The following is a 25,558-nucleotide window of genomic DNA, read 5'->3' as shown; positions in this document are numbered from 1 at the left end:
TGTCACAAGGGGGAGAATGGCATGTGCCCCCTCTTCTTCCCAGAAGAGAAGTGGGAAAGGAAGAAGGGGAAAGGAAGAAGGGGAAAATGAAGAAAGGGAAAATGAAGAAGGGGAAAAGGAAGGGAAGTGACAAGAAAGAAAAGAAGAAAGGAAAAGGGAAAGAAAGGTGGAAGAAGGGAGGAGAGGAAAAAGCCAGACAGAGACTGGGAAGGGAAGGAAGAACAGGGATTATCTTTGAGTTTGGAAAGCAGGATCTGACCCGCTCACCCAGCAAACTCAAACCGGATGTTATTGCCTTGGAAAGGAGAACAAATGGCCTAAAACTCCAGGCTCCATCCACCCCCTCCTGGCTGGCTCCTTGGCTGTACCACATGTTTGCTCAGCTGGCTGCAAGGGCTGCAGCAAGGCTCCTCTGGGTCTCTGATTACCAGCATGTTTGATCCTCCCTTTGGCACCTAATCCCCACCACAATTCCTAAGGCAAGAGAAGAGGGACCTCACTAAGGACCCGTCCCTCATTTTCATGATGTATGCACTGAACTGTTGAGCTTCAGAGGGAAAGTGAGAGATTTGTCACCATCCAAGCCCCTAAAAGCAAAATGCAAAAGGTGAGATGGAGCTTGGCACAGGGATAGGTACCCCCAGCTCCCAGGGCAGCCCAGGGTGGCACAGAATTAGTGAGGAATTCTGCAGCATAAGGGCAACAAGCTTGGGGGTGCTCATAGAAGCACTGCAGGGTCACTGTATCCTCTTCAAGCATTTCTGGCCAGCTCAAACCTCTGAGTAAATCCTATCCATAAAAAACAGCATCTCCCCAGACACTTCCCACTTCATTTAAAAAAAAATTACATCAGATTCCAAGGAAGAATGTAATTTTGAGAGACAGGTCTGATGCCAGCTGCCTCTGTGTATATCCCAGCATTGAAACTGGAGAAGAGAAAGGGATTTCACCAAACTTTGGGACCTGCTGTCCCTAAAAACACTTACTATTCTCTGGGAGAGAGCAAGGAGGGCACTGTGCCTTTCCTAGCCAGCTACTGCTATCTCAGCATTAAGAGTGGCCCTTTGGCATTCCCAAAACAGAGATTCAACTCCCAGCACAGCAATTCAATCTCTCCATCTTTAACATGAAGAGAATGAGGATGATTCCAGGCTCTGAGGATGGATGTCAGCACCTCTTTGCTTCCTGCTCTGCTGAACAAGGCAGGCTTTCATCCTCTTCCTCAGGGTCTGAGGCCACAGGGGATGTGGAAAGAGATCCAGACAGCTCTGCCACGCTGGTAGCCCCTCAGTTATTTACTTTAATATTAAATTCCACGCATATTTCCTGCTGTCCCAAGGGCAGTTGTGGAGCACACAAGCTGCCAGAAGAGCTGCTCTCAGAGGAGGGCAGCAGAGGCCCCCAGATGCCAGCTCATCCCTCCACAAACAGCAGGACACTCACGAGGTTGTTCCATGTCCCCAGGAGCAGCCAAACCTGCAGCAAATGTCTCACCTGAAGCATTTTGGTCTCCCTCCTCCTCCTCCTGTGTGTGGGGATGAAGGTTCAGGCACTAAGAGCCTCAAAATCTCAGTCTGCCTGTTCACCAATTCCATCCCTGGCAGTGGACCACATTCCCCTCAGAGAGGGTCCTCCTGCTCTCATCTCCCTTCACAGAATCCATGTTTTAAACTATGATCTCCTTGCCACTTGCAGCAATTCCCAGGACTGCACCAGAAATCCCACACCAGGCAGATGCCAGGCAGCACCTGCTCCAGAGGAGCAGTGAAACAACCCACTCCCCTTGTCAAGGAGCAGCCACAGGAAGGAGAAAACTACAGCTGGGACAAATTGATCCCAGCTACTGATGTTAAGTACGTGTCAAAGACAAAGCACAAGAGAAAGTTGGTTATTACAGGAGCCTGGGTCTCCAGCTGCTCTTACCTGCAAGGATCAAACCTGTGCTCCCTCTCCACAGTGTTCCACAGCTGCCTAAAGGATGGAAGACCAGTTCATTAAGAAAATATTTTGATTCAGAGCCTCATGGAACAGGAATGTCCTACTAAAGACCTGACTAGAGGCATTCAGGAGGTGGTGGAAGGGAAGGATGGTCACAATTGGGAAGGAGCAGAAAAGGGACTAAGGACCCTGGGAAGACAGAGGGAAGGAGTCTCCTGGTTTGGTGGAAGTTTGAGGACAAGGCAATGACCAATGTTTCCCAGGATGTCTTGCAAGGAAGTACAGTAACAACTCTCAAGTACTGCTGGAAAAGCAAGAGCAAAAGAAAGCAAACACAGGAAAGAGTCTTGGAGAGCCAGTGGCAGAGTGGAAATCCCCAGTATCCAAACCACAGCTGGAAGAGGTGGCAAACTCATCCAGGGACAGCAAGGGATGACGGGGAAACATCCTGTGAGAGCCAGGCAGAACATGGGCCAGGTGTTTCACTGACCTAGGGAAGAGAGGGCAGCCCCCAAGCGCACCGTGTTTTACAGCCTTGGTGGAAAATTCCAGCCCTGCATAATCTCCTGGGGTTCCTGTAAGATTGTGACACGGAGAGAGGGACCAAACAGGAAAGAATTAGAGGAAAAATGCCTCTCTTCTGGCAGCCACCATGGCTGTGCCAGGAGTTAGCAGCAGCGAAGCAGCCAGCCCTGCCTCCCCCTCCTCCGGCCGCCTCTATAAACACGCAGGGCTTACTCAGAAGATTAGGAGGGAACAGGGCAAAAGACAACAGAGTCTCTTTTGTAATGAGGAGGGATTATGGCATCAAGTGACCGGCTGCAGCTCCCAAGTGGGTCTCAGGCTCCTTAGCACACCGTGTGGGGCAGGTCCAATCCCCCTATGAGCCAAGGGGGCACGAGGAGGCGGGCGGTGGCCCGGGCCACAAAGGACCCAGCGGGGACACGTGCAGGACCAAACCTCCCCAGCCTCCAGCACGGCTCAGGAGCCCATGACTGTGAGTATCTGATCCCCCTAACAGCAGCAGGAGGATCACTCTCTCCTGCAGAGATCCGTCTTCCTGCCTATCTGTGACCTCCTCTGGCTCTGTCCCTCTGCTCTGTCTGCTCATTGTCCTGCTTGGGTCTGTTTGCGGTGGGTGATGCACCTGATGTCCCAGAATCTTGCTTGCTGTGGGTTCCCACAACTGGATTCCAGGTCAGTCGACTTCCAGGTGTGTTGGCTAGTCCAGAGGGATGAGCAGGGGATGCAGGCAGTGGCAGGCAGCAGCTCCCTGGGTGGGCTCTTCCTGCCCATCCTGACTCCGGTGTGCCAGTGAGCCACCTCCAGCCATGGACCTCAGCTACAAATGGAACGTGCCAGCTGCCCAGTGACATCCCAGGGGAGCCCAGCACAGGCTGGCAGGTGGGCAGGGAGGTGCCTTAACCATTCAGGGCTGGAGGGAAAAGCACTGGGAAAATCCCCATATCCCAGATGGGAGCAGAACGGAGTAGAGGTGGGTGACATCCATTATTTGCATTGACAAGAGCTAGAGTTTTCCTTCTTTGGTAAAAAAAGGGAATCTGTATTTGAATTACGCAACAAAGAATCTCCCTGAGTGCTTTCGGGCCCCAAAGCCCAGAGAAAAGTTGCAGCTTTGTGTAAGGGGCCCCAAAAATGCATGGGGTTTTGGCATGCTTTTTCTTCTGGACAGCCCCTGTGTGCAATCTCTGGGGCAGGTAAAACCCACTCTTGCCCAGGTCTGTACCCAGAAATCCATATGGAATGGACACAAGGATTTACTGAAACGGGCATTTGTGCAGCTAGGGACAGGGACAGCTCTGCTCCTCTCTATCACCCTTAAGAGGGGACTCAGGAACCTGAGTTATGACAGGGAAACCCAAAGGAGGAGCAGCACCAAAAATCCAAACCCAGGACAAAGATGCTGCTTGGTTGAAATAGCCAAAAATCCAGACTTTGCTGGTTTTTGTCAGCAGCTCACTGGGACCTGAGTTGTCCCCACCTAAGTATAAATCTTTCACTGGGATGTTTAAATGAGAAATAAATGAGGAATATGGACCCAAACTTACCTGCCTTCAGCTGCTTCAGGGTGTGAACTGTCCCCTGAAGTGCTTCTTCATCCCCATCATTCAGGGAAGAGCCCAAGGCCTCATAATAATTAACATTATTACCTCTGTTAAATAGTAATGCCTGGTGACATGTTAGGATTCAGAAATACCAGTAGTTTCACACTGGATAATTATTTCTAACCCAAGAAGTCATTCACCAATCTGCCTGGCATGGATAACACAGGTGTCTTGTTATTTGTTGGGGTGTTTTTAAAATAAATTCAGGTTTATGCAACTATGAGTCAGATTATTAATTGATTATAAAGAATTATTTATGCAAGTTAGACTAGAAGTGAAATGGGGATGCTGCATGTCTGGGGAGCATTTCAGGAGCCTGAGTGCCTATTTTTCAGCCACTGTGATTAATTGTGCAACATATGGTTGAAGGAGAAGGGAGGTGGAGCTCCTGGAATTTGGGCCCTGTGAGGCTGGCCCAACTCCATCCCACAGATCTCCAACAGGGAAGGTTGCTCTGCCTGCAGGACTAGGACCAGCAGAGTGCAGGCAGCTATCCTTGCTGGGATGCCTTCATCTGGATCAGTCCCAAGAAATCATTCTGGGGATTTTCCTTTCCTTTGGGTTGGGTATGTTTTTTTCCTGCAGTATTCCAGGAAGATATTTCCCAGCAAGTAGGTTTACAGAAACATATTTGCAACAGAAACTATATTAAGAAAATTACTGGAATAAGCATAAACTTTGGAGTTTGTGACCCTGAGATTAATCTTACCACAAGTGTTCTGTCCTCTCCAACCAACCAGCCCCACTTGAATGCTGACAAAAATCAAACACTAAAAGCAAAGGAGTCCACCAGAAAACACATCCTTGGTCACTATAACCAGCTCAAGAACAGAGAAAAGATGGCAAACTCATCAAATTAATTGCCTGCTGTGGACTGCTTCCTGGTTCTCTGTGCTGCTGCCTCCATCTTACCTGGCTTTTGATCTCAGCTCATTCTGTTTTCTCCTTCCTTTCCATCTTGCTTATGGGACACTTGGGATGCCCCTGTATCCTCCTCCTGCTCAAGCTCCAAGCCCTGCTTGTCGTGTGCCTGCACAGGAGCTGTGATGACAGTGACCTACACCAACCGCGTGGCTGATGCCCGCCTGGGCACCTTCTCCCAGCTCCTGCTCCAGTGGAAAGGCAGCATCTACAAACTGCTCTACTCCGAGTTCCTGATCTTCATCTCGCTCTACTTCACCATCAGCCTTGTCTACAGGTGAGCAACTTCACATCCACAGCCTGGCCTGGGGCAGGACATGGGAGAAACACAGGTTTGGGGCAGGGATCCCACTGGACAGGCACTCTGCTCACAGGAGGGAAGGGGAGGGGACAAAGGAGAGAAGGGAGAGGGAGAACTGCTTCTGTTTGTCCCTTTTAGGCTGATCCTGAGCGAGAGCCAAAGGCTGATGTTCGAGAAGCTGGCTCTGTACTGCAACAGCTACGCCGAGCTAATCCCCGTGTCCTTCGTGCTGGGTAAGGAGCTGTCAGGAATCCAGCAGGGAGGGAAATGGGACAACATTTCTGCTCCTTGGCTCGGCAAAGCTCTGCTGGCAGAGCAGCTCCCTCTCTCTGCCTTTGTAAAACTCCTCAAGTGGGATATATCCTTTATTGTCACAGCTGGGAGTGTCCCCCAGCACAGGAGGGCAAGCTCCAAGTGGCATCAGATATGCCCAGGGAATTTGTGGCTGCCTCATCCCTGGAAGTTTTCAAGGCCACACTGGGTGGAGCTCTGAGCAACTTGGTATAGTGGAAGATGTCTCTGTCCATCGCAGGGGGTTGGAATGAGATCCTCTTTAAGGTCCCTTCCAACCTAAACTGTTCTGATTCTATTAGCATGGAGGACTGAATTCCCCTCCAGACATTCCTGCACCCATCCCTGTGTGAGCAGGGGAAGAGGAGAGCAGACAGAGTGGGAGGAAGCTCTTTTCAGATGCCTGACTCTCTCTGCTCCCCTCTAGGTTTCTATGTGGCCCTGGTGGTGTCCCGCTGGTGGGCTCAGTACGAGAGCATCCCATGGCCAGACCGGATCATGAACCTGGTGTCCTGCAACGTGGATGGGGAGGACGAGTACGGGCGGCTCCTACGCCGCACCCTGATGCGCTACAGCAACCTGGTCAGCGTGCTGATCCTGCGCTCCGTCAGCACCGCCGTCTACAAGCGCTTCCCCAGCATGGAGCACGTCGTCAGGGCAGGTCAGCACTGCCCCTGCTGCTCCTCTAGGGGCAGGGCCCCCTGGGAAAGCGTTTTTGGAAATGGGGTGGTGCTGTTCCCTCAGGGCAGGTGGGAATTCCAGCCCCGGCTCTCTGAGTTTAACTGCTGGGCACCTTGAATCTTCTTGGGAGATGCTCCTCAAGGTGCAGCAGTTCCCAGTCTGCCCACATTGTCTGGATTCCTTTGGCAATTCACAGAGAAGTAATATTGTTGGCCTCCTAAAAAGAAAAGGCACTCTAGGGACACAAATGATCCCCTTCTCAACAAGTATCTGTGGACACCAGGAAGCCGCACTGTCAGCAGTGCTTTATCTCCCTGATGACTCTGATCTGATGTGCTGCAGACATTCAGAGTGAAATCTCATTATCCCACCTCCAGGATTCAATGTTTTAACAAGGACACTTGTCCTTCTACATGTCTCCCCAAGTTCTGAGTTTTTACTGGAATTTTTAGGGAGAGCCAAGGCATCCCCCTGAGATTCCGATGTTTTCATTTCAGACCAGATCAGTTCCTTCTGCCCTCTATGTCCCTCCTTCTCCCATCTGCTCTTTCCCATCCAGGCCTCATGACACCAGAAGAGCACAAGAAGTTTGAGAGCTTGAATTCCCCCCACAACAAGTTTTGGATCCCATGTGTGTGGTTCTCCAACCTGGCCGTGAAGGCGAGGAATGACGGGAGGATCCGGGACAGCGTGCTGCTCCAAGGCATCCTGAATGTGAGTGACAGAGAGACAGGCAGGTCTTGGAGATCCTGGGGAACAGGAGGCACCTGTGAAGGAGGTCCTTGACACATTCTAGAACAGCCAATGCCAGTGGAGGTTTCTAGGATACAGATGGAAAGCCACAAGGAAGAATGTATCTCAAAGTCTAGGAGAGGTCAAAAACATCCTCAACAACTGAGGTCCCATAGAAAACTTTGCTATTAAAAACTCTTAGATAGTTTTGGGCAACAGGCCATACTCCACAGGCAAGGCCTGGCAACAATCCCTGCCCAGCTGCACAGAAAAAGGCTCCAGAGAAGCTCATCCTTCTTGGTATTCATGTGCAGAGAAAGTCATGTGGTTTCTGTTGCCTGGAGCAGGATTCATCTGCCCACGAAGAGAGAAATCTCCCTCTGGGATATTTATCTATAGACAGGAGAGATAAATGGATGCTCCTGAGGGCATTCTTTGCCTCATCTGTTGGCTGCTCATTTTGTGAGGAGAAACTCTGCTGTGAAGTGAGCTAGGAAGGGATCTTAGGCTCAGGGGGAAACACCCAGGCAGCAGGGAATTCCTCCAAGGCTGAGACTGAGCCCCCCTTCCAGAGAAGGTATAAGCAGAAGGGAAAGGGCTGGAGCAATGGAGGACAGTGGTGCTGGAGAGGCTCTGCAAGGAGATGGGAAGTTATCCTGACACGCCATTCCCTTCTCCCCACTGTAGGAGCTCAACACTTTGCGCAGCCAGTGTGGGAAACTCTACGGATACGACTGGATCAGCATCCCCCTGGTCTACACCCAGGTGAGAAGGGAACCCCAACACCCACTGCTCCACCACTGCCTGTGCACATCCCCACTTACACCCACACCTGGAACCCTGGAATGGTTTGGGTTGGAAGGGACCATAAAGCTCATCCAGGGACACCTTCCACCAGACCAGGCTGCTCTAAGCCCTGTCCAACCCTGGGCACTTCCAGGGATGTGGCAGCCACAGCTTCTCTGGAAAACCTGTGCCAGGGAGTCACATCCTCTTAGTAAAGAATTCCTTCCTCATATCTAATCTAGACCTGCCCTCTATCAGTTTAAAACTGTCACTATCTGCCTGTGTAAAAAGTCCCTCTTCCTCCTTTGCATAAGCTCCTTTAAGGTATTGGAAGGCCACAGCCTCCCTGAAACCTTCTCATCGCCAGGCTGAACAACCCCAGTTCTCTCAACCTATCTTTGTAGAACTGCTTCATACCTGACCCTCCCGTGAAAAATGCAGGATACTCTTGAATTCCTCATCCACACCTGCACAACATCATCTCTCTTCCATCGGTACCTCAGCACACACCCAGCCTCCTTCCCTAACTCAGACACATCCACCTCTCCAGAAATAACCTCTATCCAGGGAAAACACAGGAACACACACTCCCTGCACCATGTTGCAGGGATCACATCCCGGGAAGGTTGTGCCAGGCGTGTACTCAGCTATTTCTCAGCCCAGGCAGACACCTTGGCACCACCTTGCTCCTTTGTCTCCTACAATCCAGCTGCTCAGATAGCAGGGATGCCCTTCACCATGAAACAGGAGCTGCTGCTGCTGCTGCTCTGGCAGCACCAGAGGTTAATGGGGAACATGTTGGGAAAGTGTATTCCTGTTTTGAACCCCCTTTTTTGTGTCAAGGGACCACGTGAGAGTCTTGGTTACTTCTAAACTTGAAAAGGGGAAGTTTCTAGTCCTGTGGTGACAGGGAAAAGCACAAAGCTCAGCATAGCCAGAAATCTAGGCTGGCAAATATTAATAAAAGCTCAGCATGAGAAGCAGGAAGGAAGGAGCAAACAGCAATGCCAGGGTTCCCTTCCTGGACTTGGAAATAGCTTGCCAGCACAGACTGAGCCATGAGACACCTTCCAGCCCATCCAGGATGTCATGTGCTTGCTGCTGCCACTGGCCTGTAACACCTGCACAGATATCATTCCAGGGACAGCACACAGTGTAGGTAAAAGCTGAAGGGAGAAGGGAATGGCTGTAGCTTTCTGCAGGGAAATGCATCCTCCTGCAGAAAGCCTGTCAGAACTGAATCCAAGGCTTTCCAGAGGCTACAGAGTCTGGCTTTGGAGCTGTGTGGGGTGTAACTGAAGGGAGGTGCTGGGAACTCACGTTGCCCTGGTGTGTCCCTTGGCGTCCTTCCCAGGTGGTGACCGTGGCTGTTTACAGCTTCTTCCTGGCCTGCCTGATTGGGAGGCAATTCCTGGATCCAGAGAAAGCATATCCTGGCCACGAGCTGGATCTCTTCGTGCCTGTCTTTACGTTTTTGCAATTCTTCTTCTACGCTGGCTGGTTAAAGGTAAGTCCAAGAAAACATGGCTGGAGCTGGAATCTGACCCAGCCAAGGGTTTTTCCCAGTGTGAGCTCACCAGGAATCCAGCCAGTAGGGGCTGAGGGAATTGCCAGGACCTTCTAGTTTTCCAGCTGCCTCATTCTGGACAGCAGCTGCACTTTTCCTAGGCTTTGGTCCTTACTAAAGGGAAAAAAGAAGATCCTGAAGTTGCAAGAAGGCTGTGTGAGCAGGGGGGAGTTATTTCAAATTCCAGTGTCTCCCAGCCCCTGGGATGCCTTCACTTTTAACCCACCCCTTTTTGGGAGGAAAAATAGTGCTTGGAATTCAAGGGACATCACACATGACTTCTTCCTGCAGGGAAAGGGGCAGGGATGACAGTGGTGACCTTTGCTGTGTGCTCTCCACATGCAGGTGGCTGAGCAGCTCATCAACCCTTTTGGGGAGGATGATGATGACTTTGAAGCCAACTGGCTCATCGACAGGAACCTGCAGGTAAGGGGAGGAAGATGTGCTAGGTGAGCCTCATCTGAATAGGAACACCAAGGCAGGATAGAGACCGAATTCTCCTGCCACACCTCCCTGCCTGTGATGGGAGAGATTTCCCCCAATCCACGCCAGGGAATCTCAGGCTTCTGGCATATCATTGTACAGAGAGGCTGCCTGCAGCTTCAGTCTATGCTCTGGCACCTGGGATGGATCCAGCCTGCTCCTTTCAGGCCCCAGCTGCCTTTGAATGACACATCATTTTTGCCTCTCCTGGGCTTTCCTAGTGTGTGTCCATCTAAAACTGCCTCCTCTGCTTTCTGCCATGCAATAACTCCACACCTCCCACCCTTCTGTCCTAGTGAGCCTGTTGCTTTCCTGTCTCCTTCAGCACCATTTTCCCTCCAATTAGTCAAATCTCTGTGTGAGAAACAACCTAAATTACAGGAAACCACAGCAACCCCAGCCACTTGTCTGGCTTTTGTGCTGCACCGCTTCCTCCAGCTCTGCGTTCCTTTGTCCCTCGATAACAGGCACACAGAAGGCTGCTCAATCCGTGTGACATTCCTGCTATCCCCTGCAGGTCTCACTCATGGCAGTGGATGAGATGCACCAGGATTTACCCATTCTGGAGAAGGACCTGTACTGGAACGAGCCCGATCCCCAGCCACCCTACACTGCAGCCACCGCTGAGTACAAGCGCCCATCCTTCCTGGGCTCCACTTTTGACATCAGGTGAGTGCAGGGGCAGAGTAGCACAACACCTGGATCAAGTCTTGTGTAGGACATTACACCTGAGGAGCTTTTAGGCTCATCCACAACAACTAAAGTTCTCCATGGAAAAGGGTAAATCTAACCTCTTTTCCTCACCTGTATGATGAACATCCCTGTTTTGGAGGGCTAATGGCAACACAGGGAGAGACTTGCCACTGGCAGGAGCGTTCCCAGTGCTGCCAGCCTCTCCAGGAGATCCTCCCCCCTCCATCTGTAGCTGTATAAAAATCCACTTTGCCTTTCCCAGCATGCAGAAGGAAGAGATGGAGTTCCAGCCCCTGGAGCAGATTAAAGAGAACGAGGAGGCCAACCACTCCACTCCCCTGCTGGGACACCTGGGCCGCCTCCTGGGTGTCCAGTCCCCAAACTTCTCCAGGTCCTCTTCCCGGATGAACCTGCTGCGCCGGCGAGGAGATCCCACGTCACCCTTCTCCCATTACACCTACCAGGACATGGGGAAGGCTGGAAGCCCTTGTGGCATCAATCAGCCAAGGGCAGACTCCCAGGAGCAGTGGGACAGCGAGGAGGGAAAACTGAGGGAGTTTGATGCTTTCATGTCCACCCCCTTTTACGAGAGGCCTGGGTTTTACAGCGCTCCACAGACGCCCATCAGTTCCATCCCCATGATCTTCCCTTCCCGACGCCAAGGGCGCAAGAAGCCCCCGGCGCTCTCCAGCATCGCGGCGTGCTCCACTTCCCTCCGGGATGTCATTGTCAACACCTCCCCTTCCAGAGCCAGCGATGTGGACAAGAGCCAGAGCTCCCTGGGCTCTGCTGCAAAGGAAACCTTTGTTTGGCCAACAGAGCGGACCAAAGGTCCTGACTTCACAGCTGTGACAGTGGAAGAAGGAAAGAGCAGCTCCAGGGAAGCTGCCACCACGGGAAGTCCAGGAGCACAGTCCACAGCATCCAACAGCCCCAAATTCCCCTTCCTACCGGAGCCCCCTGAACACGAGAAGCAAGGCAACTTCAGAAGCCTGAAAAGCTCCAAAGCCTCACGCCCACCCTGGTTAAACCTGGAGAACACAGCCTCAGCCACTCCCAACTCGGAGCATTCCAGTGCCTTTCACACCCCCAGTAACAAAACCCCCGGAGCCAGCGCCTCCCTCTGCTTCTCCTTCACTCCCGTAACCTCTCCAGTGCTGGAAAGGTCCCACAAGGGCAACCTGGGTCCTGAGGCTCGCAGCCTGAGCTTGGAAGATGCAGCCAGCGCTCCAGACCAGCACGCAGAGGGTTCCAGGAATATGAGAGACACTGGGAATGGAAACCCTAACCCCCCAGCTCCTAAAGAGCCCAGGAGAGCAGAGAGTCCATCCCCCAACGACTCTGGAATCTCCCTAGCCGAGGGTGACTATGTGGGGCTGATGGAGGTGATCCTGGAGGCCAGTGAAAGCCCAGGGGAAGAGCCGATGGACCAGTACAGCTAAAGGGGAATCCATGGGATACCTGCCTTATCTTGGCAGTCACCCAAACTGAGGTGCTGGACATGTAGCTGGAGCCCAGCCTGGGCTGAAACCAGCACTAAGGACACACTGCTCCTGGCCTCAGCTACAGCAGCAGGCACAAGTCCTGTTGCAACAAGAACAAAAGCACCAAAAAAACCTCAATCTGTACCAGAAGACTTTGAGTGTTAAATATTGCAGGTACCAGCCTGACCAGCCAGGTGTAGCCCAGAACAGGAGCACAGTTAATGTGGATACTTCCCTCCTCCTCACAGCAAGAATGAGAACTTGAGTCCTCCCTCAGGCAGAACCTGCACTCCTAACAAGATACTCCAGGGAAATGTAAGGGACTGAAGAAAGTCCCATCATTTGTGATGCAGACCCACAGTGCCTCGTCCAGTCCTGTCTGGCTGTTTTCCAGTACTGGGGTAAGGCAGGGTGAGGGCCTGCCAGCACAGGCAGCTGCAGCACCTGCCCAGCACATTGCTTCTTTCTTAAGTTACACATCCCCCACCACAGACTGACAGTGCTCAGAGAAAGCTGGATGTCAGCAGACACCACTCAGCTGATTTTTACTGCCCACCCTCAGAAAATAAAAGTGAGGCACAAGCCCAATACCTTGGTTTCATTTCCTCATTTTAGTTCCCTGCAAGGAATTTAAAGAAACCACAGCAATCTTCCTACTTCTGCCTTCAGCAGCAGCTGCAAAGCCCCCATGTCACACAACAAATTTACCTCCCACTGCCTTCACTACAGCTGCCTGCTCTCCCTCCAAACTAAACAGGAAAAGCCAGGTGGAACCAAGTCACTTTATTGGCTGGAGGGCAGTACATAAAACACAAAGAGAAGGGGGGATATTTGGTACAGAGAATGGAACTGTTTATCTAGGTAGCTGAAGCTGCATGCACGGCTGGACAGTAAGTAGGAGTCCCACTGAAACCCACAGCGTGGCTCTGGGCAAGGCTTCAGCTGTGGCAGTCCCCGAGGGTGTGCTTGTCGAACAGATACTCTGCCATGCCGTACTTGGGGGCCCCCATCTTCCGCAGGTTGGTCACGTGGTCACCCAGCTCCTTGATGGCTTTCACCTGCTCATCCAGGTAATGGGTCTCAATGAAGTCACACAGCTGGAAGGGAGACCAGAGGTTTAAATTCAGACCTGAAATCCTACCAAGGCTCTCTAAGGATGCAGAATTTTCAAGCTGAGAGGAAGCAGCCTCTAGTCTTGTTGTAGAACAAGATCAAAGTGAGCCAGGCTTACGTAGGCTCACTTGCTCCAGAACCCTGCAGAGCCAGGCAGCTCAGGAAGCCTCTCCTCTTCCTCATAACAGGAAGTATTAGTCAAGCTCCTGAACAGATTTGAGACACCCCCACTGCACAGCAAACTCACATAAGTGAGGATTTACACCTCTGGTTTTGTCCCTCTAACTTAGGCAGGACACTTCCAAGAGTGCTTGGATTCTCACGCATATTAATCTCTTCCTGATATTAACCTCAATCCAGCCTTGCCAAAAATTTCCATCTGAGAAGAATCCCATGTTTTCAGACACTGTTCTGAAACAACAAGGCTTTTAATATTCCAAAGCAGCTCTGGAATTTTGTGGCAAAAAAGCCTTGTGACAAAAAGCCTTAAAAAGATGTAACTCAACCCCCTCAGAAACAGTCTCCATAGAGACTGTTCACAGACACACTTCAAGAGGAATAAAGCAGGTCCCTGCCACTTTAAAAATGCTCCTGGAAGGACAGTGATAACACCACCAAAGGACTCTGGAAGGGCTGCATCCCTGGTTCACGCTTTTCTTCACCTCTAACACCACCAGGAGCACATAGCTCAGCCCTAAACACACATCCTTGGACAGCCACATTGATACTCAGCATGCACTTACATGGGGGTCGTTCTTTTCAGTTGCCAATTTGTGCAGCTCTAGCAGTGACTGGTTCACGTTTTTCTCCAGGTGCAGGGCACACTCCATGGCAGTCAGGCCATTCTCCCAGTCATCACGGTCTGGCTTCTGCAAAGGGGAAAGCACAGGACATGTTTTCTGTAAGAACTCGCAGACCAGCAGGGTGGAATTTTTAGATCATTCTCAAAGCCTGTTCAGACCAGCAAAGTCAAAAACTTGAAGTGCAACCTCAGAACAAAACTGAGCAAACCCTCAAAGTCCCACTTCTCCAAACAGTGCACAGAGCACATCTACTGTCTGGTAAATTTCATGGCGGTGATGAACCAGTCACCTTCTGGTTCTGCCTTCACCCCACAGCAAACAACCTGAGGCTCAGCACCCTCTCCTTACACAAGTACTTTTAGATTAGTCAAGCACCACAAATAATCAAATTGCTCCACATCTCTAATTACTGTGCCTCTCCAGTGTCAGCTGCTGCTCCTTCTGGGGAGGACCCAGAAGAAAATTCATCTCCTTCCAGCTAGGGAGAGCCCCCAGCTCACCTTGACGTCCTGCAGGAAGATGCGCCCGCCCCTCTGGTTCTGCAGCTTCATCAGCTTCTCAGCGTGCTCCCGCTCCTCGTGGGACTGATGCAGGAAGTACTTGGCAAAGTTTTTCAGGGCCACATCATCCCGGTCAAAATAGTAGGACTAAAAAATAAAGAGTTCACAGGCTCTAAATCTCTGCTTCAGGATGGCTGCAGTCCAAGCCCAGGCCAGCAAGGCAGTGTGGGACAACTCTCTCCTTAGTACAACTATCTCTTTAGTATCATTCCATTTTTCCAGCCGGGATTAAATTTTAACCTGTATCCCTACCAAGGGCACAAATAAACGGTGATTGTGTCCTTGGCTCAGCTCTGAAAATACAAAAACAAACCCTGACAGCCCGCAGGTACCTGTTCCAAGCACCATTACATTGCAGCCTTGAAAAGCCTTTTTCAAGGAGAAATCTTCCCTTTGTTTGCTTGAGCTTGTTTGCAATGATCACATTGCAAGTCAGGGTCATGACTTGCAACATCAGGTAAGGGTGAGCCAAGAGCTGTCAGGTACTTCTGCAATAAAGCTCTCGTTTCCCTATGCTTTCCAGGGATTAGACTAAGGAATACACTTTCTACCTTTTTTTTGGGGGGGAAGGTCACATTTGAAATACAAGAGATAAAATGATATAAATTCAACAGTAACTAAAATATTAATTCAACAGCAATTACTTTTCTGAAAGCTAAAAAAGCCTGTAACGGCAGTTAGAAGCTGTCACACAGCTTGTCTATTCCTTGGTCAGAGCCATTGCCAGGATTCAATGGAAAGTTCTGTATCAACTGCCAGTTATTTACCAACCTATTACAGAATTCTCTGTCTTAAACCAGCGGCCTGGAGGCTCAAGGCAACGCACCAGTGCTTGGGTTCCGCTATCACTCACCACCAGAAGCTCAAAACAGGACTCCGAAACAAATTAACACAGGAAAAAGAAGTACAAAATACGTGCCACAACGCAGCACAGCGTCACTAGGAAGTCTCAATGTCCCAGCACGCCCAAAACACCAGGATTGCTGCACAGAGGTCAGGGAACGGCTAAAACGGGCGCCTCGGGCCAAAGGAGACACGTAAACACAGGGCCCAAGGAAACCATGGATTCCTACCGATTCCTGGAGTAAAACCCGTGCCTGGGAGGCGAGCACGCCTGCGGGAAAGGTGCCAAGCGCCTGGTCGGGCACCTCCCGCTCGCCCGGCCCCAAGGGCAGAGGCGCCGGCGAGGCGCTGAGCGCCGCTGATAACGGGGCCGCCAAGGGCAACGGCCGCGGAGCAAGCGAGATAAAAGGGCCTCACCTATACCCAGGGGACGGCCCAGACACACGGCCTGAAGGCAGAGGGGGGAGGAGGAGGTGGAGAAAAAGGAGGAGGAGGAGCCGGGCCCGCAGGCACCGCCCGCCACCCAGGAACCCCCCGCTGGGCAAGGCCCTCGTGCAGCCCTTTCATCCCTCTCGTAGGACCTTTCCCTCACCCCGCCGCGCCCGCTGCACTCACCATGCTAAGGTACACGTAGGACGCGTAGAGCTCCAGGTTGATCTGGCGGTTGACGGCGGCCTCGCAGTCCTGGTGGTAGTTCTGACGCACCTGAGAGGGGGGTGCTGCCATGGCTGAGGTGCTCCGGTAGGTGTTGCGGTGACTGTATAGGCTGTGGTGACGGGGGGGGAGGCGGCGGGCCCGAGCGCAGCCGGTTCCGTCCAAGCACTGTTGACGCAGGAACCCGCTCCACTCCGCCGCCGACGCGCTGTGAGGGCCGGCCGCCAGTCGACGCACATTTTATACTGCCGCGCGCCAGGCCACGCCCCCAGGGAAGGGGCGGGGCCTCCAGCGCCCTTCTGCTGGCTCGGCGTGACTCAGCACCCGCCCAGGCCACGCCCACCGCGGGGGCGGGGCCTCAGCGCGCCGCTGTTTCCCGCCGCGCGCGCGCCGTCCGTGAGGGAATGGCCGGTGTTGGGAAATCCCCCAGAAATCACCACATGCGGCCATCGCCCCCCGGCCACACTGCCCGGCCTGCCGCCATCACCCCCGGCCACACTGCCCGGCCTGCCGCCATCGGCCCCCGGCCGCACTGCCCGGCCTGCCGCCATCATCCCCGGCCACACTGCCCGGCCTGCCGCCATCGGCCCCCGGCCGCACTGCCCGGCCTGCCGCCATCGCCCCCCGGCCACACTGCCCGGCCTGCCGCCATCGGCCCCCGGCCACACTGCCCGGCCTGCCGCCAGCCCGTATCCCACATCCTACATCCCACATGCTGTATCCCGCATCCTACATCCCGCGTCTCTCCGGGTACTGGGGCCCCGCCACCGCCCCGGCCGGTTGGTTCCAATGCCTAACCCTGAGAAGAAGTTCCAAAAATCCAAGTTAAATCCAGAAATTGAAGGCCAAATATCACCAGCCTGTTGGTAATGAGATATTTCAGCTGCTTTTAGTGCTGTCCCAGTCACTCGGTGTGTGCCGTCATTTATTTTCAATGAACATCGGGTTCTTCAGTCATTCAGTTCAGTCATTAATTTACAATAAGCACTGGAGTATTTTAGTTTCTGCTTTCTTAAATTTAACCAGATTACAAGGGAATAGAAACTGCTTAAACTGAGATCATGCCATAGCACTGAACGCCCCAATCTTGGCTTTTCCCAAGCCAACATTCAACCCTGGTTTATCCCAAGCCAGTGTTCCTGCTGAAATCCGTCAGAAATACGACTTACTGAGCCTGTAAACTCAGAATAAATAATTTTTCCTCTAGGTACTGAGCCTGCAAACCCAGATTAAATATTTTTTTCTATATGTACTCAGCCAATTAACTCAGATTAAATAATTGCTTTCCTCTCACCAGTTCTTTCTACACATTTTTATCTGGTTTTTGACCTTTCCCGGCACTGTGGGATGTCCCACGCGTGACTGCACAAGTGCCTGTGTGTGGGTAAAGGGCAGCACCAGAGCACTTTTCCAGACACTCCAAATGCCCTGCAGGGAACAGGGAGCCTCGGCCTCCCTTTGTTTCAGGGTTTTCTGCTGCTCCTGTCGGTTAACCATCACAAGTAATTAAGATCTATAAGATAACGTGGGTCATACCTATGCTTCAGCAGGCTGCCAGGTACATTTCAAATCTCCTGTTCTCCTCCCACATAAATGCTTATGTAAAAAAAAAAAAAAAAAAAAAAAAAAAAAGTAGCTGCTGGGCAGACTCTTTTTAATTTTTTTTTTTTTTGCTTTATTACTGTGCTCACAGTGGAGTGTCTTCAAAACAGGAACATCAAACAAACCTCCATAATGGCAAAGTTTGTAACAGGAATGTTTCCTCTGCAGCTTGGACAGTCTGTGCCACCCGTGATCGAACGTCAGTAGGATTAGGGAAGTCCCAAATTCTGCTTTCTGGAATTGCACAATGTCCTTTGTGTTTGATGACAACAGATTTACGTGGGCAGGAGAGGAAACACGGGGTTGCACAGCCATGGGGTCATGTCTTGGTGACCAAGGTGAAGAATTCACCACTCTGCTCTCATACAGGATTAGGTTCAGCCATTCCCAGATCTTTCCTGTCTCAAGTTACTGATTTAATTTTGACTTCATGTTGTTTCCTCATGGCTTGGTTCAGGCCTCCTTTTATCTTGTGCTACTCTTTGTGAAAATACATTTCTAATAAAATCCCTGAATGATTTGGGTTGGAAGGGACCTTAAACATCATCCTGTTCCACCCTTGCCATGGGCAGGGACATCTTCCACTATATCCCAGGTTGCTCCAAGCCCTATCCAACCTCGCCTTGGACACTTCCAGGGATCCAGGGGCAGCCACAGCTTCTCTGGGAAAGCTTTGCCAGGGCCACATCACCCTCCCAGGGAAGAATTCCCTCCTAAATGTGAAAGTCACTTGATGGAAAGCCCAGCCTGAGTAAGGTGATGCTTTTAGCAGGCTTCTTCCCAAGAATGCCTGTAAAGCTCTTTTGAAAAAAAAATCCTTACTGGTTAGGGAGAAATTCTTCCCTTATTTTAGCACTTTTTTACCCCTCAACATTCTCAGCTGCCCAGGGCCTGTCCCATCCTCTCAGCAGTGTGTGTGGATTTTGAATTCATGTCCCTCTCAGCTGCTTTCTTGGGCTGAAGTAGAGGCATGTTCATGCTGCCCACAGGCAAAAAACAGTGTATTGTCTGCCTACACAAGCTTCAAATTGTTGAAGACAATCCCTGTTTTCCCTTGGATGATATCCCATCAGGAACAATGGGGCAAGCTCTCTTGTTGTTTACAGCTTAGCTACTGTACACAGGGCACAGACCCCAAAATCTGCCCATTTAGGGATAGTAAAGCTGAGTTTTCAGCATGCAAAAATAATCAGAGCTTCTTTGGTGAGTGTCTGCATATGATACAGAAGGTTATTAGGTCAGAGATCAAGATATACCCAAAGGGAAAGTTTCCATGACTCCTAACCCCACTTCAATATCATTTATCCTGACTCTTCCCATGCACTTCTCGTGCACAACCTTTCCAAAGGGGCAGAAAACAGGACTCCTAAACAATAATGGACAGTAGTTACCCAAAGTTAATTCTGAGACAGATTTTTGCTGATACAGTCCCTGAGCAAAAACCTTGGCATGTGGCTTTGGCATCCAGTTAGACCTTCAGTGAGAGGGCTGCCTTGGTGTGAGCAGAGAGCCAGAATGCCCAGGAATGCACAAATTTCATTTCTCACCTATAAAAATGCTTCACCTCTAGCTTTAAAACACTTGATTTTACCATGCTGGTTTAATGGCCAGAATAATAACAGATCCCAGTTAAAAATCAACAACTGTTCCAATTCCAGTGAGCAAGAAAATGCTGAATATGCCTCAAATGTAAAATCAACAAAAGTACAGTAACCTTTTTTTTTTTTCTTTTTCCCCAAAGCTCAAAGTCCTGTAAATAAGAGAAATTGCATCCAGTCAAATATTTGTTATGGAGAACCTCCACTCCATCCACAGTGTCATTCAGCTTCCAGACCTTATGTAAACACAAAGCAACTCTAAACTTGGCTCCAAGGTTGATCATGTGTCTGGAAATTTGACACTGGTCTCAACGGTGAGTTTTGAAAGCTGTTTACTAAAAACATCTGGGCTCCACTTGCTCTGGGAGTTTAACTGAAAACTCCTTCTTGTCGCTCCTTGGGCAAAACACTCGGTGCAAACTTTTCAGTTTGTTTCTTTGAGGTGCCTGAATTTTTCCAAGTGGGAAAGCCGGGATTTAGGCAACAAATTTTCACTGGGCACTTACAGCACAGAATGCAAATGACTGGGGTACACAGAGCTGCTGGTTCCTGGAAACGCTCTCCAAAGGGAGACAGACAAAGGATGTTTGAAGTTCTGCCGGGAAATTTGCTTTGGAGACTGAACACGAAACTGTTTTTATACAGAAACACAGAATAATCCGTAGCTTTGTACTACAAGATTTTGTAGACAAGGAGTATAAAACCCCCTTTGGACAGACAAACTTCTTCTAAGTTGTGACACAGGATTTTTTCTCTCTGGAGGATTTTTACACACAATGTAAACAAAATGCTGTAGGATATTGCAATTCTCCAATTTTCCCAAAATACCCTTTAATTTATTTTTATTTCTTTTACAAGCTTTGTAAAAATACACTTAGAGCCAAGAGAGTGAGGAAGAACAATGTTAATAGTACAGTAATTCTGTCAGCATAGCCAGAAGCAGGATCTGGTGAATTTACTTGGCGGTATCATCCCCTTTTTACATTAATTTCCAGACTGATTTCACTATCTGTGAAGGAAAAGCTCCATCCCTGATTCTGAAGGCAGCCTGTGCCCTAGGTGCACGTACAGGAGCTTTCACAACACAGATTTGTCAAGCTGCAAAAGCCACAATAAGTTTGATGTTGACATTCCACCACAGGCCATAATCCACAACATTTACTCTACTGTCATCATCCTCCGGTGGTGCCATACACATTTTTTTCCCCTCTCTCAGATTCACAGAGTGTTAAAAACAAGGGGGTGGGGATCATTCCTGTCCCCTGTTTCTGTTGTATTGAACTTTTTCTTCAAATACTGTACAAAAATTGCAAATAGACCACCCATCTAAAGTAAACAAGTGCAGGGAAATTTCTCAATACCCCACAGAAATCACCTTCTTCTGAGCATGAATTCCCCTGGAAAACACTGCTGAGTGTTCAAGCCCTCATGGATCACCAGGCAGCTTTGATTTAAATACATAGGTGATTTTTTTTTTTTTTTTTTAAGAAGTTTTACTCGGGAATCAAAGAGACAAACAGGTTTGTCCCCCCTGAGGCCATCAGGTAATTTTGTGAGGATGCACAAAGGTGTTCCTTGGATTTAGTGCAGCACTGAGTTTGAGCAGACACTAAACCTCTCTGAGGAGGCTGCTTTTATACTCAGCCACCCAAAAAGGGACGAGCAGCAAATGCTTTCAGGCATGAGGAGAAGAAACAAGCTTTTACAAGGAGCTGGCAGTTAAAGGACATGCAGCAGCCTGATAAAACACCACAAAAACAAGCAGTGGCCCATGGCTGATCTCTGTTGGGCAGGATGGGTGGGGGGGCACCCCCAAACTGCTGAGCACGTCTCTCCAGGAACTTGTTCCATGGCTAATTCAGAAGAAGTGAAGGGATTAAATCAATGTAGAGGGTTGTTCCCAGCAGAGGTGAGGCACAGGGAGGGTTTTCTCTGGGAAAAGCTAGTTCCTGCTGTGCTGTGAGGGGACACTGAAAACACTCCCGTGGTTCATGCAGAGGTGCAGCCACAACTCCACAGGTTCCACACCCACATCCACCTTCCCTGCTGGGTGTAAGTTCCTCCTAAACCACATTCAGGCCCTTGGCTTCAAAGTAAAAATACTGAAAAGCAGCTCAAGGGGTTCAGGTTGGGTCCAATCCTCTGTGTGCTGCTCATGGAGCAGCCAGGCAGTGCTGAAGTGTGGAGTGTTGTCCTGCAAAGTCACCTCTGGAAGAGCTGGACACAGCCCCTCCTCAAGATGAGCAGTGGTGCTTTCCCTGCACACTGAACAAAAGGGCGGGGGGAAACAAGGAAATTGCACAGAGAGAGAAATAAAACAGGGGAAACCATCTCTGTTGGGGTGAGAAATGGCTGTGACACTTTAAATCGGGTTGGACTTCAGAACTGCGTTGAAGTCGTTGTGTTCAGCTCAGCAGATGTGGGGCCATGCCCACAGATATCAGCATTGCAGCAGGCAATAAAGCAGTGACAGAGAGGCCACCCACTCGGTGGGACAGGGAGATAACAGGGAAAAGCAGCCACAGGAGCCCCTCAGCAATCACACGTGGCTGTTTCACTGCTCTGCTGGACTGGGCAGAGCCCTAAACCCCAGGCAGACCACCTTGACCTTCTGGGCTCGTGGTCATCCTGGGAGGATGCTCCCACTAAAAGCCCCCAGAGACTCGTCTCAGGCAGCAGCCAGAGGAATGCTCTGCCTGGCCTGAGGAATCTTCCACCCAGTTGCTCTATGAGTAGCTTGCTCAGTCATGCATGGCCACAAACCTGTCTAAATAGGCAGCGATGACCAAGACTGAAACTCAAATCAGGAACTTTCCAGTCTGACAAGTAAAAAAAAAAAAAATTTTTCGTTCCACACGTTCTCAGCACAGGCCAGGCCCTTCCTTGCCTGGTGTTTGGTGCTCTTGATTCCTTCTAAAAGCCTCTGAGAGGAAAGAAGATTAAACACCCCCACAGCCAAAAGGGTTGCATTTCTCACACAAACACCCCCACGCCTCATTTGTCTCTTTTCCCTGTCTCCAGCCACCCTGCTGACCCCTTAGAGTGTCTCTGCTGGTCATGAGCTCAGCAGAAAACAGCATTTTGGATCAGTTTCTAGGGCTGGCCCAGCCACTGGATGGGTCTGAAAGCTCCAGAGTTAGGAGAGACATGGAGGAGGTCAGTGACTCGAGGGCAAGGGGTGATCACAGAGAATCTCACCAAGACCCCGAGGAGCAGGGAGGATGCTCAGTCAGGCCCAGAAGGGAAGAAAGAGTTCTCTGACAAAGCATTTCTCCAGTCAGGAGGTGCAGGTTGAGCAATGGGCTGACACCAGCTGAAACAACAGCCTGGGAGGGAACAGAGGGATGCAAAACCACGAGGATATCTGTGAGGTCACCAAGGAAAACAGTCTCTGACTGGGAAGAAAAAAGAAGCCAGAATTGCAGAATTGTTACTTAATCCAAGAAACTTTGCTCAGTCAAGACCAGCAAGCTCAGCATGACCACACAAAAAAAGCTACCAGGCTTTTACTGGAATTCCTGAGTGTCTGTATCCTTGCATCAGCCAGGTTTGACTAGCAGTGGACTCTGCCTGGAAAAGGCAATTCCCACTTTATTCCCTGCCTATGTTTACTCTGATCTACACTTGAGTCACCAAACTTCCCTCCACATAAATATAAGCATTTCAAGAGGAATAGGGAGGTTGTCAGCCTTGGACAGGAGAAAACTTCCAGAGTTTTCTGCTGGAAATCCTCTTCCTTCAAATCACCAGCTTTGCTGTGGTGAAAAATTTTGTCACCACAAAATTCCTCGAAGTGGGAAGGGCTCAATCCCTTCTTGCTGTATTCCAGAGGCCAGGAAAGCAGCTCAGTCCAGAGAAAGGAGCACTTCCTAAACTTATTTCAACCCAAACTGTCACACAGCCACTTCACAGGTCTACAGTGACAAGGATGGGAACACAGCTGGGAATTCCAGGGATTGCAAAAGAATGAGGAAGGGGACTAAGAATCTGTGTTTTTACAGCCACATTCAGCGTGAGAAGCTCTCCAGCACACAGGCCAAGGAATAGGAAGAGAAAGTGACACCACCATTACTTTACATCAGCTGGAAATTTTCTCTTCTTGTTCCAGGTCCTTCAGAAGTGGCTTTTTCCAGAAATAATTAGGAGAAGACAGTTCTACCCCTTTCCCCACATCACCCTCCACCAAAACCAGAGAGATCTCTCTGTTTCAGGCAGTTCTTGCCTTCAGGTGGGAGGATCAGGATTGAGCAACACTCCTCCAAAAGCAACCAGACCTCGAGGGTGAGGAATTGGGAAGTGGGTGGAATCTCTTCCCAACCATCACATGACTTTTACTCATCCTCGTCCTTGGGAATGAAGTAACATTCCATTTTCAGACAAAGTGCTTTGTCTGGTATCATACAAGAACCAAACGAAGAACATAATGATTAATTTAAAAAACATATTTATTTCACCTGCAAGAACTTGTGTTATACCATAAATCAGGGGATAAATAAAGGTTAATTAGCTGTAATTTCAGTTCAGTTGCTCTTTGAGTGATGCTGTTCTTTACAGCTGTCTCTATGAAGATTCCACGAACTTTGCTAACATTCCCATCGTGTTCCAGCACTAAGATTACAGTGAATAAACAGGGCACTGAGAGGCTGGTCACAACTCCCAGCACCCTTCCAAGTGACACTTCCACTTCTCCTGCCTGCCAGAGGCTGCATGGGAAGGGGAGAATATCCTCCAAGAGCTCCTCCAGCTCACTGTGATCTGGGAGAGGAGGGGAAAGAAAGGGGAGAGGGGAGGGAAGTGACCAAGAGGAATAGGGATAGGAGGGAAAATCCCGGGCCCAGGGTGTCAGAAGACAGGCAGAGAGCTGGAAGAGGGGTGGAGGGAGAAAGGAAAGGCATCTGGAGCCATCTGCCTTTTCCAGGCAGGGAACATCAGAACAGGGAAGGGAAGGGAAGGGAAGGGAAGGGAAGGGAAGGGAAGGGAAGGGAAGGGAAGGGAAGGGAAGGGAAGGGAAGGGAAGGGAAGGGAAGGGAAGGGAAGGGAAGGGAAGGGAAGGGAAGGGAAGGGAAGGGAAGGGAAGGGAAGCACCTGGCCCTGTTCCCAGCCACCAGACTCAGCACGGGGTCCCTCCAGGCAGCCCAGGCGAGGCCCGTGGCACGGGAGCGGGGGTCACCGGGTTGTCCCGGGGGTCCCGGCCCGGCCGAGCCGCCACGTGGGGGCGCCCGCGCTGCGCTACCCCCCGCGGGCCAATCAGCGCGCTCCGTGCGCCGCTGCCCCGGGCACGCCGGGAGTTGTAGTCCTGGCGGCTCGACGCGATGGCGGAGCGGTGCCGACCAGCGGCTTCTCCGCGGTTCGGCGGGGGCCGCTCCACCAGTGTTGTCTCCCCACGGACACTCGGGGACCTGCAGGGTGGTTTCCGCCATGCCGCAGCCCTGCCGGGGTGCAGCGCCGCGGGGATCCGTCATCGGTGTCGCGTGGGGATGACGTCACGGAAGGAGCGGGCGGGTGTCATGGCCGTGGAGGAGTGGCTCCCTTACAAACCCCCTCAAGCTGGGGAATGAGGGAAGGCCGTGCCCACGGCTGTGTAAAAAACACATATTGAGATAATCCCAGTGGAACCTGTGCCAAACACAAGATGTTGCAATAGGAGAGTCAGATTGCATAAGGAACAGGCATCCCCGCAACGTTTGGTTCTTCTGAGAAATCAGCGTTTCCAATGTTTATAAAAGTCCTGATTATCACGGGTTTGGGTTGGAAGGGACCTGACAAAACCATCACATTCCATGGGCAGGGACACTTTCCACTATTCCAGGTTGCTCCGAGCCCCATGCAGCCCGTCCTTGGACACTTCCAGGGATGGGGCAGCCGCAGCTTCCCATGGAAATCCTGATTCCAGTGCCCCACCACGCTCACAGGGAGGATTTTTTCCCCCAATATTCCATCTAAAGCTACCTTCTGTCAGTTTGAAGCCATTCCCACTTGTCCTGGCACTCCAGCCCGTTGTCCAAAGTCCCTCTCCAGCTCACCCTGAGCCCTTTTTGTCACTGGAACGGGCTCTAAGGTTTTCCTGGAACCTTCCCTTCTTCACGCTGGATATTCCCATAACCACCAACAAGCATTTCGTAACACAATTAAGCAGAAATGAAAACCTAATTATGTTGTGGGGTGGGAAACAAGCTTGTGGTATTGAGGCAAAAAGAGAAAATGAAAAGATATATAAAAGTGGTGAAATCATCAAGAAAGCAGCATAATTACAGGCCTGAAAGAAGTTTGGTGACAGCAAGACAGGCATAAAAATATTATAATATATATATAAATTATATTCTTTTCTCTATAGAGGGTATGGCAGAGCTGGCAAGTGAAGTATTTTCGGTGAACAAAAGCT

At 50.6% G+C, this 25,558-nt stretch overlaps 2 protein-coding genes and 2 long non-coding RNA genes across 4 annotated transcripts; 1 reads left to right on the top strand and 3 right to left on the bottom strand.

Annotated features, from left to right (window-relative positions):
* The first annotated feature begins 11 nt into the window (after positions 1-11).
* LOC106854743 (bestrophin-1-like) lies at positions 12-23,689 on the top strand. Its single transcript, XM_088175581.1, has 10 exons — positions 12-5,262; positions 5,425-5,519; positions 6,005-6,238; positions 6,818-6,972; positions 7,678-7,755; positions 9,131-9,283; positions 9,689-9,769; positions 10,344-10,495; positions 10,782-19,490; positions 23,285-23,689. Exons 1-9 carry the CDS (start codon positions 5,111-5,113, stop codon positions 11,959-11,961), a joined length of 2,280 nt encoding a protein of 759 aa, XP_088031707.1. The 5' UTR covers positions 12-5,110; the 3' UTR covers positions 11,962-19,490; positions 23,285-23,689.
* FTH1 (ferritin heavy chain 1) lies at positions 12,772-16,184 on the bottom strand. Its single transcript, XM_014878811.2, has 4 exons — positions 15,938-16,184; positions 14,420-14,566; positions 13,860-13,985; positions 12,772-13,100 (listed from the first exon to the last, which is right to left on the bottom strand). The coding sequence occupies exons 1-4, from the start codon at positions 16,046-16,048 to the stop codon at positions 12,942-12,944; spliced, it is 543 nt and encodes a 180-aa protein (XP_014734297.1). The 5' UTR covers positions 16,049-16,184; the 3' UTR covers positions 12,772-12,941.
* LOC148221736 (uncharacterized) lies at positions 19,160-22,716 on the bottom strand. The gene is made up of 2 exons (XR_015807550.1): positions 22,676-22,716; positions 19,160-22,571 (listed from the first exon to the last, which is right to left on the bottom strand). It is a non-coding gene; the product is annotated as an uncharacterized LOC148221736 (long non-coding RNA).
* Positions 22,853-24,628, bottom strand: LOC148221735 (uncharacterized). Its single transcript, XR_015807547.1, has 2 exons — positions 24,262-24,628; positions 22,853-23,931 (listed from the first exon to the last, which is right to left on the bottom strand). It is a non-coding gene; the product is annotated as an uncharacterized LOC148221735 (long non-coding RNA).
* Positions 24,629-25,558: the final 930 nt, after the last annotated feature.

The sequence above is a fragment of the Sturnus vulgaris genome, chromosome 18, assembly GCF_052056855.1.
Source record: "Sturnus vulgaris isolate bStuVul1 chromosome 18, bStuVul1.hap1, whole genome shotgun sequence".
NCBI lineage: Eukaryota > Metazoa > Chordata > Aves > Passeriformes > Sturnidae > Sturnus > Sturnus vulgaris.
This window is presented reverse-complemented; position numbering and strand designations above follow the sequence as displayed.

What these genes read in the sequence shown, in the direction of transcription:
- FTH1 (XM_014878811.2), bottom strand. Translation starts at nt 16,048, where the DNA reads ATGGCAGCACCCCCCTCTCAGGTGCGTCAGAACTACCACCAGGACTGC. An exon ending in CCTACGTGTACCTTAGCATG is followed by an intron (nt 14,567 to 15,937) that starts GTGAGTGCAGCG and finishes TTTATTTTTTAG; the next exon opens with TCCTACTATTTTGACCGGGA. An exon ending in TCTTCCTGCAGGACGTCAAG is followed by an intron (nt 13,986 to 14,419) that starts GTGAGCTGGGGG and finishes TCCCCTTTGCAG; the next exon opens with AAGCCAGACCGTGATGACTG.
- LOC106854743 (XM_088175581.1), top strand. Translation starts at nt 5,111, where the DNA reads ATGACAGTGACCTACACCAACCGCGTGGCTGATGCCCGCCTGGGCACC. An exon ending in TGCTCCAAGGCATCCTGAAT is followed by an intron (nt 6,973 to 7,677) that starts GTGAGTGACAGA and finishes TCCCCACTGTAG; the next exon opens with GAGCTCAACACTTTGCGCAG. An exon ending in TCATCGACAGGAACCTGCAG is followed by an intron (nt 9,770 to 10,343) that starts GTAAGGGGAGGA and finishes TATCCCCTGCAG; the next exon opens with GTCTCACTCATGGCAGTGGA.